Source organism: Lolium rigidum, chromosome 3 (genome assembly GCF_022539505.1).
Source record: "Lolium rigidum isolate FL_2022 chromosome 3, APGP_CSIRO_Lrig_0.1, whole genome shotgun sequence".
Taxonomy (NCBI): Eukaryota; Viridiplantae; Streptophyta; class Magnoliopsida; order Poales; family Poaceae; genus Lolium; species Lolium rigidum.
This window is the reverse complement of record NC_061510.1, coordinates 27,549,415-27,563,683: the sequence shown is the minus strand read 5'-3', so window position 1 is coordinate 27,563,683 and position 14,269 is coordinate 27,549,415. Positions and strand designations below refer to the sequence as shown.

Below are 14,269 nucleotides of genomic sequence, written 5' to 3'. Positions count from 1 at the left end.
TTTATTCGGATTTGTTCAGGACGGTGGGAGATCTTGGCGGAGTGGCATGGCAGTGTGTGGGCACTCGTCTCTCTCGTCGGACCAATATGGGGCTGGAGGGAGACGAAGGGGTGGGTCCCCATCGTCAGTATAGGATGCGATGTTCTCGCCGGGAACAACACTGCGTGGCGCGCGCGGAGTTGCCTTAGCCTGGTCCGTTTCACGTGCGCCGTGCGGATGTCACCAACGGCCGATATGCATGCGTGGACGCTTGCCCAAAGCCTCTCCGCATGCACCCACCATCGGCGTCGACCGAGCCAGCACATGTAGTGCGGTTCTACTTTTGGTACTTGTATCATCATTGTGCTAGATTCATCATGTACCAGGCTGGAGCAGGGTTTGGTACCGGCATCTCTAACGGAGCCACGCAAATCGGACACCAAAACGAACTACTGTTCGATGACGAGGTCCATCATCTACTATTAGTGCGAGCATATGTGTTGTGGCTCTACTTTTAGTCCTTGTCAGTGGCGGTGCTTGGGCCAAAATTTAGAGGATAAATGAGCTGAAAGAGGCTAAATTACACTATTTTAGGTCAAATTAGGAGGACAAATGGGCCAAATCCGTATAGATCCTTCGCTAAATTTTCATGGGCTGGGGGCGGTGCCCCCCCCTCCCTGACTTTGCTGTAGCTCCTCTAGTGGTCCTTGTTATATCATTGTGCTAGATTCATGTACCAGGATGGACCATGGTCTGGTTTACGATTCATGCATCAACTCCTATTAAATATACTCCTCCGATTCATAAAAGTAAGATTTATCGAAATGTAGATATATCACTAAAAACATCTAGGTATATTGAAATTTAGATAGAAAAAATAAAATCTATTTATGGATACAGGTATAGTAGATTTCTGATACAAAGATGTTGGCGTTAGGGTTGTTTGCAGAGATGCAAATGTGGTCCAAATATGTGCCTCGGATGCATCTCAGCAGACACTGCCCGATCGCGCCGAGTGTCCTTGTATTCTAACCCGGTCCGGCACGTCAGAGACAGCAAAATCGACCGCATGGATTTGCTTCATCATCCTCTTCTTTGCTGCCCTAGGACGCCGCCGCCACCCCAATCCCACCCCGCCGCACCGCGGTAGTACCCGACGTATGTACAGGCCTCGCAGCGGCGGAGAACATGATCGGAGTCAGGTAGATTCATGACCACATCTATCGCGTCTTTGGGGGCCAAACATTTGTCGGTTGCGCCCCCTGACCTTGCCGCCCAAGACTTGTTCGGTAAATTGCACCGATAGGTTCTCTAATTCATTTTTGGACGCTATTTTAGGTGATAATTGAGCAACAGTGGGCATTGGCTGGCCATGAATACATGTCGTCAATATCACCTTATCTTCATGGAGATTTTAAAATATTTGGATGTAATAACTGAGTACTTTGAACATGTTTATTTTTTGTTTGAACATCAAAATTTATGTCCAGGGGCCAAATACGTCGGCCCGTTGGGGCTACCCCCAGACGCAAACGGATGCGCGGTAAAATGACTATTTTCGTGTCCGTGGGACGACACAAACGGTGTGTGCGGTCACTTTGGGCGTCTGATTTGGATTGCCCCGTTGGAGATGCCCTTAGAATACTAAGCAATTTTTGGGCGTAGTTTAATTAACGAAATCAACACCACATATACTACTATATGTAGTCACACATGTTAGTTGAAATAACATCTTAGGACATCTCCATCACACATTCACATCGACCTATTTCGGACACACAAAAATGTTTGATTTAGTCCGCCCGTCAACAGATTTGCGACTACATCCTCCACTTGTTCGTTTGGGTCGGGGGCAAACCTAGCGGCTTGACGATTTTTTCCATCCGTCTTCGATGTCGCGGCGATTTAATGCCAGCTAAACGCCACTTGCCACGCGGCCCCTTCGGTCCGCACCAGGCCGCTCGTTTCCCGCCCCGGCTATGGCTATAAGAGGGACAACACCACTGGGTGAACGTGCAAAACCCTACTAAGTACACCCATGGCGGACGCATCATCGCCTAGATCCACCTGAGCGAGTTCATGTGCGCCTCCTTCCCCAATTTTGTTTTTGGAACATGATATTGCTAAGGCCGTTAATATGAAATTGATTCTATGCATTTTTGAACAATTATCGGGTCTGAAAATTAATTTCCACAAGAGTGAAATCTTTACATTTGGTAAGGAAAAAGATATGAAGGATCAATATAGACACATTTTTGGATGTGAGTCAGGAACTCTACACCTAAAATACTTGGGAATTCCAGTACATTATAGAACTTTGCGGAACGCGGAATGGAATCCCATTGAAAATAGGTTTGCCTCTAAATTAGGGCGTTGGCGTAGTAAATTGTTATCGTATGGTGATAAATTGGTTCTAATTAATTCGGTTCTTACAAGTCTGCCAATATTTATGCTATCCTTCTTGGTAATCCCAATTGGGGTGAGGAAGAGGCTGAATTTCTATAGATCTAATTTTTTCTGGCAATCTGATGAGCATAAGAAGAAGTATAGGTTATCTAAATGGAGTATTCTGTGTGGACCAAAAGATCAAGGGGGATTGGGAATTGAGGTTTTGGAGTTGAAGAATAGATGTTTATTGAGTAAATGGTTGTTTAAAATCCTTACAGAGGAGTGTATGTGGCAACAACTCTTATATAACAAGTATATTAAAAATAAAACTTTAGCTCAAGTTGAGGTTAAACCAACAGACTCACCTTTCTGGAAGGGTCTTATGCATGTCAAAGAGGATTTTTTAAGAGAGGCTGTTTTAAAGTAGGGGATGGAAATTTTGTGAGGTTCTGGGAAGATGTGTGGTTGGGTGATGCGCCATTATCTCACCAATATCCGGCGTTGTATAATATTATTCAGCATAAGAATGTGTTAGTGTCGACTGTGCTTGCTACGCAACCTATTAATATTACATTTAGAAGAGGCTTGAATGATAATAGGTGGCTGCAGTGGTTACATTTATGCCAAAGATTAATTAAAATCAATTTAACATCTGAATCAGATAAGTTTGTTTGGAAACTAAATGAGTCAGGTATGTTTACAGTTAAGTATATGTATCTTGATATGATGAATGGGCACACTGTTTATCTTCGTAAGTATTTATGGAAGTTGAAGATCCCTTTGAAGATAAAAATCTGTATGTGGTTCCTTAATAATAAAGTGCTTTTGACTAAGGATAATTTAGCTAAACGGAAGTGGAATGGTTGTAAAAAATGTTGTTTTTGTGATTCCATGGAAATCGTGAATCATTTATTTGTTCATTGCCCGTTTGCACAGATAATATGACGTATGATGTACCTTACTTACAACATTTCTCTGCCAGCTAATATTACTAATATGTTTGGTAGATGACTCAATGGAGTGAGGAAAGAGGATAAACAAAAAATTCGAATAGGTGTTTCGGCCCTATGTTGGACTATTTGGAGGACTAAAAATGATATGATCTTTAACAAACAAAGTGGGACTAATTTTTTGCAGGTTATCCGGCGAGCTGCTCATTCAATTCAGCAATGGGCGTTACTCCTCCCTATGGAGCAGCGGGAGGCTATGGTTATTGGATGCAACCGGATGCTACGGGTTGCTCAGGACTTCTATTTCCAGGCTACTGGGTGGCGACATCTTAATAGAATAGCAAATGCATAGCCTTTCTATTAGACTTTATGTTGACTGGTTATTTCTGTTTCGAATTTCACTTCTCAGTGATTGTAATAAGTGAGGATGGTTTATGGTGAATTGACACTTGAGTTTTAATAAAGAAAGCCGTGTGCATCTATTGATGCAGAGGCTGGGGCTATGCTCCTTTATCGAAAAAAAATATGCGCCTCGTTTCCTAACTAACACTGACATGGCCGAGCTCACCATGAGGGAGGAGTTCGAGGAGAGGTAGAGGAGATCACCAGATATGCTGAGATCAAGGCGCGCGAGGAGCGACAGGGGGCCATATGCCAAGGGGGTGGGGTAGCAGGCGAGGCCAAGGGGTAGAGCTCTCTACGACGACATTGCAAGCGGAGAGACCCCACCGGGACGCTGCCAATCTGCCATGTAGTAGATGATGCAGCGTTTGAGGGCGGTGGAGGAGACAAATAGTGCTCGCGACAGGCGTCTTCCACCCAGCTAGGGTCATGCGGCGGCGTGAGGTCTTGGAATGCCATCAGGCGGGCACAGGGCCCTTGACGGTGATGATCCATATGGTGGCTAGTGGAGCGCGCGACTGCCAAATGTAATGGAAAATTCCCTAACTATTTCTTGAGTCACTGAACTGTTGTCCCGCGAACGTGGTGGATGGGCGAGACGTCCGCAACTTCTAAACCCCAACGCATTTTAAGTCCAAATTTAAACCAGAAATGGGCTGGTATATGCTCTTATTCCATTTATGTCGAGCCGTAGGATCAGACTTTTCTATCCTACTGTACCCAGGAACTAAAACGGACAACTGGATCCGCCTGCTAGAGACGCAAGTAGTACTGAAGTTTGTCTTGGATAAGAAGAAGGAATAAATGGAACACGTCGCCATTGCGTGCTTTTTGTTGACGTGTGCCACATGGTTCGGCTTTGCCTGTGCTCCACCTCCACGAGGAGCCGAGCAGGGAGGAGAATGTGTGGACAACCCATGTTGAGGCCAGCCACGAGCTGTGAGAGAAACCGACACGACGGGTCTAACTGAAAGCCGGATCTGGACGACTGGATGAGGGATGCCCCGACATGGTTACGTGGAAAGCGCGGCCACGCCAGATCCACGTCACCGGCCGCAACATTGAAACATCAGAGACACGGTACGTGGCTCAGGTTCAGGGAGCCGCTGACTCGTGTCCTCGTGGCCGCGCAGCGCGGCTGCAACTTGTTCCATGTTTCCTTCTCCCCAAGTTTTTGATCTCATCTCCTTCCTACCTAGGCTTGGTTTGGATCGATGTGTTGATGCGTTGGTAGTGGATAAGCATTGAGCTAGCTTTGGAGTGGCGTGATCAGCTTCACAGTTTTGGACGATCTCCTATGCTTGGACGAGATTTCAGCATCTGTTGCTGTGTGCTGCTGTCGTGGAAGAGGAAAAGCGACTGCGTCTTCCGTGCGAAAATGATTTCGTGCTCGTCATTTTCGGCCATCATTTTGTGGGTCTTGCGCTTCAAAGATTTTCTTCTCCTTCTTTTGCACTATCATATTTCTAGAATTTTTTTATCAAATGGTATCATTCTTGGTCTCGGGAAATAACTCATCATATTTTTTAGTTTTTGCGGAAAACACCAAGCACAAATTGATGCTATGTCTGGTAGATGGGGTCCATGGTCTGGGTCAATTTGCTAACGTGGACAGGACCCACTTTGTCTGCCTTATTAAGAAAATTTAATTTCCTCTTTTACCCCTATCTCCGATCCTGTTGACCCTGCTTTTTCCCCTCATCGTAACTTTGGCTACGTCTCTAACGCTTCCCCTTCTCCTAGATGTTTCTGCTACGGCTGCCCAACGATGCGGAGACACGACCGTCGACGGAAGACGATAATGGTCAAGCTAGGGTTGGTGCTTGGGCTCCTCAACCATGTGTTCGCCGATGAAGACTTCCGCTACAATCGTGTTGTGGAGGTCAGTTCCCATGACATCGTTCAGTGGAGGTCGGAGCCATGGGGGTCGGGAATGAAGTCGTTGGCGCCATGTAGGGGAAGGTGGACGTTGTTCCCGCAGAGGAGATCAGGGCCATTGACTTGGTAGATGTGACACGGTCGGGGAAAGGAAGCTCCCCCCATAGCCTCCCAACGAGCCAGGGCACAACGGTAACACACATGTGTTGATTCGCAAGCAGCTAGAGGCAGTATGGATATGATAGACTTAGATGAAGGTGTAGAAAGAGAGAGAGAGAGGGAGACGGAGAGAGAGAGAGAGAGAGGGGGAGGTGCAACGGAGAGAGAGGAGGACACCAGAGAGAGTGCATGATGCTCGAGAGGGGAACACGCCAATTGGAGGAAGCTAGGCTTTTGGGTTTCTTTTCTAATTGTTTTAACAAGTAGGTCTCAGACTACACCATCAAATAGTTACATTAGGCGGGTTAGGCTCTAGCTAAGTTTAACATCTAGCATTGTACAATCGATAAGAGAGACTTTCTGAAGGATCCAACTTAAGATGAAATGAAACAAGTAGCTAAAGCGCAAAGGTAAAAATAAGCTTGAAAAGTTCAAACTTGAATGATAGCTAGTGGTGAATTGAGAATTTTGAGCTTCTTCATCGATCACTTTTGTGGAGTTTGTTTTTTCTTTTTAAGCAAGTTCAAATTCAACAAAATACGAGTATCAATCTATCCCAAGTGTGAACAGGAAAAGTAAGACCCGAATTACGACATTAAATTGAATTGAGTGGCTATTTCCCTTTGCTCACAGCATCAACCCTGATCACCGCACTTCACGTTGATAATTGTGAGCATGCCACAAGATGTATGATTTAATTAGTTAATTAAGTGTAAGTTTCAAGTAAGTACTAATTAATCAAGTGTCAAGTTTCAACTAAATGCTATTTTGTTTTTATGATAAACTGAAGGCTTATTGGCGCGCGAAGGTTCTCTAGATTGGTTGCGATTAGTGTGTTAGTGTAAAGCTACCGTTCAACTCCATGTTTTCAGGAAATAACAGAATTATGGTAGAGGAAATAGTAGAATTATGTGCAGGGTATTCTATGTTATAGGACCAGAATGAGGCATTATCGCGGAGTGTAAAGAATTTTGGCTTATTTCTTAAAACTTTTGAGAATAGGTTCATATTTTGAAAATAGAGGAGCTACCGATACCTTGATTCTGGGCTCGTCACTATCCTTGGAAGATTGGACAGCGGCCCATAGCATATGCCCAGTAGCACTTCTCTGCTAAGAATAATGAAAACCGGGAGTTTGCGTATCGGCGCGTGAAGGCTCGCTGGACTGGTTGCGGGGTTGCGGTTAGCGGGATTGTCAGTGTAAAGCAACTGTTCAACTTCATGTAGTTGAGGTAAAACTACTGTTCAACTTCATGTGAAGCTATTGTTTAAATTCATGTTGTTAAGGTAAAGCGGGAGTATACACTGCAAGCTATTCTATGTTAAGAGAACCATGATAACCACAGGCGGACCTTAGTGGGGGCGAATTGGGCTGTCGCCCCCCAGCAAAATGAAGAATTTACTACTACCTAGTCGTATATTCAGCCCACAAGGCCTTAGGCCTTTTCCCTTTCCCAGTTCTTATCTCAGGCTAATGGAAAAAAGGGAAAGAGGAGTCTGGATCGACCGACTCCTCTGCCTCTCGACGCTCGTCCTCTCCTTCGCAGAACGCGATCGATCCTCTGCCGAGCTCCGCCTCCAGCCCCCCTCGCTGAGCTCCGCGTCCAGCGCCCCCGCCCGCAGCGCTCCACCTCCAGCGACCAAGCGCCCCCGGCTCCGCGTCCAGCGCCCCCGCTCGCTGAGCTACAACTCGAGCGCCCCCGGCTCCCTCTCCAACGGCCGACCGGCAACGGCGGCGCGGCGAGGAGAACCCTCTCCAGTCTCCTATCCTCCATGTCCTTGCTTGCTAATTTTTTAGTTCTGATTCTTGCATCTTAACTTTGTGAAGATTTCAGGTCATGGATTGTTGTAGAAATTGAAATTTCTGGTTCTCATTCTTGCATCTTAACTTTGGGACGTGCATTTTCTGCTTTGAAAATTGTTAAGACAAGGTGGTTGCGCAATAAGATGAAAGACGGGTTTCTTGCCAACAGTTTGCTAGTTAACATCGAGGGGGTGAAATCGCAGAAAAGTGTAGCTACAGGATGTTCTTGAGCATTTCATCGGCGCAAAGAGACGAAGAGCGGATCTGTAGTGTGATCAACTACAATACTACATGGTTTCATGGTATCCTATAGTATCTAGTTCTTTTGTTTTGGAGTAGTTTATGCATATATTGCATCTAGAAATGTATTTTGTGGACAAATTAATGTAAAGTTTCTGAAAATAATTATTGCTGTGCTATAATTTGGTGTTCGAAATAAAGTTTACATGTCATTTTGTTGCTTCGCCCCTCCAAAGATTTTCTGCAAGGTGCGCCAGTGATGATAACTATGCTTCGGATCTTCAGTATTTTTCCGAAAACTTCAGAAAAAATATCATTGTTTCTTACCCCAAATACAAAAAATGGTACGATTTGTTAAAATTTTCTGAGATGTGGTGGTTTATGCTAACAATGAATGTTACAGGACTTTCGGCTTATTTTTATTTTTGTTGAGAATGGGTTTATATTTTGGAAATAGGAGCTACCGACACCTTGAATCTGGGCTTGTCATTATCCTTGGAAGATTGGACTGAGCGGCCCATAGACTTCAGGGCCAAGAATAATGAAAACCGGGAGTCCTTCGCGGAATGAGGCCTGAACCCAAAGAAGGCTGTTCTGAAGCTCGGAATACAAAAGAGAAGTGTTGGGCCTAGTTTGAAGAAAAAACTCACATTTTTATTCGTTAGTGCTTACACTGTAGACTTACTTACAAGTTACAACAACTCGGCTGCGCACAAACAGACACAGCTAGTTCGAACTTGGAAGCGAAAACAAAACAAAACACAACAGCTCTAGCAGGCGCAGGCGCAGGCCACAAAACTATCCGCGCCAGTGCAGTACACGCCATGTTGAAAACAAAGAACCACTACTGGATGTAGGACATGCCGGTGATGTCGAGGTCGCGGTCGCCGGTGGACGGTGGCGGCGGGTGCCTGGGCCTGCACACTGGCTCCTCCGGTCCGTCGGCGCTCTGCGTGGCGCTGGCGCGCGGCCTCCCGGGCTCCCTCTTCCCCTCCTCGTTGGCGTACATCCCGCCGCCGTACGCCTCGCGCGTCACCGGCTTCATCTCGGAGATGTTGGGTGCCTGGTGCTGCTGCTGCTGCTGCTCTTCGCGCCGCAGCTGCGGCTGCTGCCGCCCGACGAGGTCGGGGAGGCTGCCGTCGTCGTCCGGGTCGCTCGCCGGCACCTGCAGCTTCCGCTCCTTGTCCTCCATCGCCTTCGTCGCGTTCGGCGCCAGCTTCGGGTGGTGATCCATTGCAAAGCTCGGTCTTTGCTGTTGGCTTAGCAAGCTTCAGAGATGCTGTTGAGTGAGACTGTTTGAGTAGCAGCTCGTGTGAGCTTTGATTTTATAGGTGATGAGCATCGGATTGGCATTGGCTGGGTGAATGGATAGGGCGGGCAGGAAATATCGCGAAGAACGCCTGCATGCTTGCGTGGTGGTTCCTGGGGGATACCACGTAGGTGTTGTGGAGAGGTCGGGCAATGGGGCACGGTGCCTCCTCCGATGGCCGCGTGGCCCGCTCCGCGCACACCTGGGTTGGTCGGTGCCTCCAGCCCCGGCGAAGCGTGACTCGTGGACGTCAGAGCATCCCCACTCGTTGGCGCTCCCCACGCCCAAATCCGGACGAAACTACCGCCGGATTGGACGAAATTAAATCGTGGGGAGTACCATATTTCCAGTCGTCCACCCGGAGTTCGGCGGATAGAGTTTAAATTTAAACAAATCGCCGTCCCGCGCTACAAGTACGGGCAGTTGATCGGCAAAAGGAGCAAAAGGATCAGCCACAGATCGGCGATCGGAGGGAGATTACACGGAGACAGAGCTCGTCGGCGATCCCCGGCCGGCACGGCGGTGTCCGAGCGGACCGGTTTCCTCACACGCCGTGGCCGAAGCGGCTGCGGCGGGCGACGGTGAAGCGGCGGCGGTGGACGTCGAAGCGGCCGCGGTCGGCGAGGCGGATGGTGAGGTAGACGAGGTAGGAGCCGGCGGAGACGACGTAGTGGCTCGGAGGATGTCGTTGCGGTGGCCACGGTACCAATTCCTCGTCTCCTCGTCCATCGGTTCCATGTCGCCGCCGCCCATGAGGAACGCCAAGTCCGTGTTCCTCTTCTTCGCCGCCACCGTCGTCTTCGACGAGGCGATCCGGGCGCCTTGGTTGGCGAGCATCTCCCGCCACCTGCCGTCGAACTTGTCGTTCCTCCCGTCGGCGTGCGATCTCAAGTCGGCCCAGCACTTGTCGATCGACGCCTGCATCCTCGTCGGCGGGATTGTCCGCCCGTTTGAGCTCTTTCTCGCTTCTTCTGGCCGAGCTCGGACGCCCCTTCCGCCGCGCAAGCCGGCGGAGCGTCGAGGTTGTACTTGCTCGGTCTTGCTTTTCGAGAGGGACGTGCGAACTTCCTTCCACTTCTCGCACTTCTCGAGGCGGGCGTAGACGTTGAGGAACTTGAACTGCAGGCCGGTGTCGTCCGCGTACATGTCCAAAGCTCGGCGCAGCTGGGAAAAAAGAGCACGGCGATACGGGTCAGCTAACGACGATGTACCTCGGTGGTGTAGGGCCGGCGGATCATACCCTTTGCTCCAAGTCGTGGCCGCTGATCGGCCGTTTGTCGATCTCCTCCCATGTACGCCGTGCCATTTGCTGCACGCCGTCCGCATGATCCCCCAATGGGTGGCCATTGCCTTGTCTCCCGGTACACGTTCATGTTCGTCTTGTTGAAGTAGGGATCGACGAGCTTGCGTTCCTCGTACGCCTGCCTCACTCGAAACCGGTATGTGTCGAACGACCGATTGGCCCCGATTATGCCGTTCGTGGACACGGCCATCCAAGCTTCGGCGAGGCACTCCTCTTCCTTCGGCGTCCATTTGATACGCGGTTCGGCGGGTGGCGAGTCCTTCTTCCTCTTCTTCTTCCCCTTCGACGAGGTTGGCGGCGGCTTCGGTTGGCTCTTCTTCTTCCTCGCCTTCTTCTTCGACGGCTTGGCTTCCGTCGGCAACATCCTCCCGATGCTCGTTGCGCGCCGCCACGGCTGCCGTCGCCCTCGTCTCCTCTTGCGTGAAGAACCCCGGGCACGCAGCGGCGGCGGTCATGAAGAACCCCGGGCTCGCAGCGGCGGCGGCGGAGCCGGAGGTGATCATCTCGTGGATCTCCTCTTCGTTCGGCGCCGCCATCGCACCGAACGCGAGCGGCCCTCGTCGCAGGGCCGGCGAGGTGCCCTCGAACAGGCCGCCGCCGCCGACGTTAAGCTCGGGCGGCGACGGTGTGGGCTTGGACGGTTGGACGTAGGCGCCCTCTTGGAACACGGCAGTCGGCGACGGTGAGTACAGCGAAGGCGAGAAGGAAGACGGGGAACTTGTTGTACCTTGCGTCGGCCATTGGCCGGGGAACATGCCGCCGGTATAGGCCATGCTGATTAACCTCAAGTGTTCGTCTTGGTCCGCCTCCGCCGACCTCTTGGCGGCGGCTCTTTTCACCCTCTCCGCCCTGGCGCTTGTTTCCACGTCGCGCCGTTTCTCGTCCGTCGCCCACTCGGCGTTCGACATGCCCGGCGGCTTCGTCTTCTTCTTCCGCATCTTCCTCGCCGGCGCCTTCGGCGGCATTGTGGTGGACGAGAAGACGAGGAGGAGAGTGGTGGTGGACGAGAAGACGCCGCCAGGAACTGGAGCTGGAAGACGAGGAGATTGGGGGATTTCGGCGGGAGAGAATGGGGATATGCAAGCAAATTGGAGGGAATGGGGATATGCAAGCAAATTGGAGGGAAAATCACAAGATTTGGTTTTCCAGTCGCCGACTACGCGGGTCCACACGCCGTTTCGCGCCAAAATCTTTCGTCCGGAGTCCCCGAGCGCGCCCCGGGGGGCCGGGGGTGGCGTGGGCTCGCCGGATGGATTAAGGGCCAAATCCGGACGAAAACGAGGAACCGGGGGCGCGACTGGGCCGAATTTCGCCGTCCGGATAGAAAAAACGTCGCTCGAGGGCCTCGTCGGGGGGACGAGTGGAGATGCTCTCACGGGGTCAACGGCGGTAACAGCTACACCCGCCCGCACTCATGGTGCGTTTACAGGTAGAGCTGGAGTGGAAGTGGAACTATGCTACGGCGTGCATGTGCCTGCATATGGACAGGGTTGGATAATAGTCTTGCATTTGTTTTTTCAACAAGCCTGTATACTCCTTCTGTTCACTACTATAATTTTTTAATTTTCTTGTAGATTCATCTCTTTATTGGTACATATAGTATACCTAGTCTATTTTTAGTATGTACATTCGCATTTATCTAGTTCACTTTGTGAAATGTCTAAAATATATTATATTTGTAAACATAGAAAGTATTAATCAAACTTTAGCAGTACTTTGCATCTCCATAGAGTAGATCTTAGCTATGTTATTCTATTGTAGGAATTTTTTAATTTTCTGCAATGGAACCCGATAGATAGTGCATGAGACACCCATATATTAGAACTTGTTGAGTACATTGTGCACTCTAGCTTCTTATCCCTTGCTATCCTCTGGAAAAGTCAAGGACGTCATCCAAACCCAATAAGACGACAAGAAGGACCACTACAAAGAGCTGAAGTGAGATAGTATGAGCACAATAATCAATAGTTGAGATTAGAAATAGTGGAAACTAATACGAAGCATAAGAGGGGGCCATTTCCCAAATCATAGAACCTTTCCATAGAATACTGTTGTAGCAGCAATCACCACTAAGTAGTACTTGAAATAGGTCTCATCGTACAGTAGTCGACGAGTTGTTTCTTCTATATCTTAGATTGATTGAGAACTTATCTGGCGAACGTCATTGTGTCAAGGAAGTTCTGAGATCTTTTGTAAAGAATCTGTGATATTAATAGTTTAATACTATAATTAGACACCTTTGTACTTGTGATATTTTTATTGTACCACTCTACTGGTTGTAATATTCGTGGAACAATGTTTCGTGACTATTATGCAACGACTTACGCACTTCAACATAAAGAAGTGGTGTGCTGCGTCACAACATAAAACACTTATGGCCCATCCCAAAACTTTAAAATTTCTATATCCCCTTGTAGTTAGGCTATGCTAGATAACTCGTTTAAGTCACTAAACATAGCCAGTTTTTATCCTAGGGTGGGTAGAAGATAGCAAAACGCTGTCTGTTTGTGTGGATACTGTAGTTAGGTCACACAATTTTAGATGGCTGGGCTTAGGGCATCTCCAATGGTCCGACGTATTTCGGATATCAAAATTGATCGCGTGTGTCCGTTTGATTTGGGTTGCGGACGCGCAACTGGCTGGAAAGGGCCGAGTGACCGTTTGCGCCGAGGGGTATCCCCAACGGGCTAGCGCATTTTGTCCGCCCGGGCCACATTTGTTTTGAAATCCCCAAAAAAGCAAAAATAAATAAATTCTACCAAAATAAGACATTCAAACAACGGCTACAATGGCTCAAATAGGTCACAAATGAGTCCATCAGATAGTGCACATAGTACGGCATGAAATGTATGTTGGATAATTAGGTACAATTTCCATGATTAATTCCAGAATATTAAGCATGACGACAGTAACTACTAACATGTGAAACTCGAACATACTAGATGCAGTGATCAACATGAACAGTAGCAGAGCAAACAGTACAACATCCATCGCTAAACAGATCAAGATATGTCGCACGTACCGATCTGGTGGAGGTGGCGGTGAAGGTGTAGCAGACGATGTTGCAGCAGTAACGTTGTTGATGACAACGTTGTTGATGACGGGGACGACGGGTCGTAGTAGACGGCGTTGAAGACGGCGGTAGGCCGCACTCTTGGACGGAAGGCGACCCGTGATGAAGAGCTTGAGCAGTCGCGCAGAGCGGTTCCGGAGACCTGCTCTCCCGTTCGCCGATGCACGTCGGCGCGCGGGATGGAGTAGGCTACGATGGCGGCGCAAGCAGAGAGAGGTGAAAACCCTAACTCGTGTATTCAGTATGTTTCTGCGGTAGCCGGGCAAGAGAATATATAGGCTCAGAAAACCCTAGGCAACATGGGCCACGCCCACGGTAGCCGGGCAAGAGAATATATAGGCTCAGAAAACCCTAGGTAACGTGGGCCACGCCCACGTCACACGAACGTTTTGAGTCGGTTACAGATAGCCCACGATCCGGGAGCGACCCGACTCTGTTCGTTTTCCTGAGCTGCAAAAAGTAAGGAAAGTCTCGGCTCGAGGCTCAATCCATTCACCACGAGCGCGGCGCGCACGTCGTGACGTGACGTGACGTGACGTGACGTGTCGAGCGAGCGAGGAGGAGGAGGAGCGCGCGCGTGTAGCACTCCTTTTCTCACTCACTTACTAGTGGTGGAACAACCCACCTTATATAAGGTGGTCTAACTTCCTCCCAACTTTCCATGTGGGACTAAACTTCCCACCTCTTGCCACTCCCTAATGAGCTGCCACTAACTTGGGCTCAAACTCACAAGGCTTACACTATGTGGGCTTTGAGATTTATAGGAAAATCTGAAATCTAGTAT

At 49.0% G+C, this 14,269-nt stretch overlaps 1 protein-coding gene across 1 annotated transcript; it reads right to left on the bottom strand.

Annotated features, from left to right (window-relative positions):
* Positions 1-8,435: 8,435 nt before the first annotated feature.
* LOC124698095 lies at positions 8,436-9,053 on the bottom strand. The gene has a single exon (XM_047230617.1). The coding sequence runs from the start codon at positions 9,032-9,034 to the stop codon at positions 8,645-8,647; it is 390 nt and encodes a 129-aa protein (XP_047086573.1). The 5' UTR covers positions 9,035-9,053; the 3' UTR covers positions 8,436-8,644.
* Positions 9,054-14,269: the final 5,216 nt, after the last annotated feature.

Coding starts and splice junctions, on each gene's coding strand:
- LOC124698095 (XM_047230617.1), bottom strand. CDS start 9,034: ATGGATCACCACCCGAAGCTGGCGCCGAACGCGACGAAGGCGATGGAG.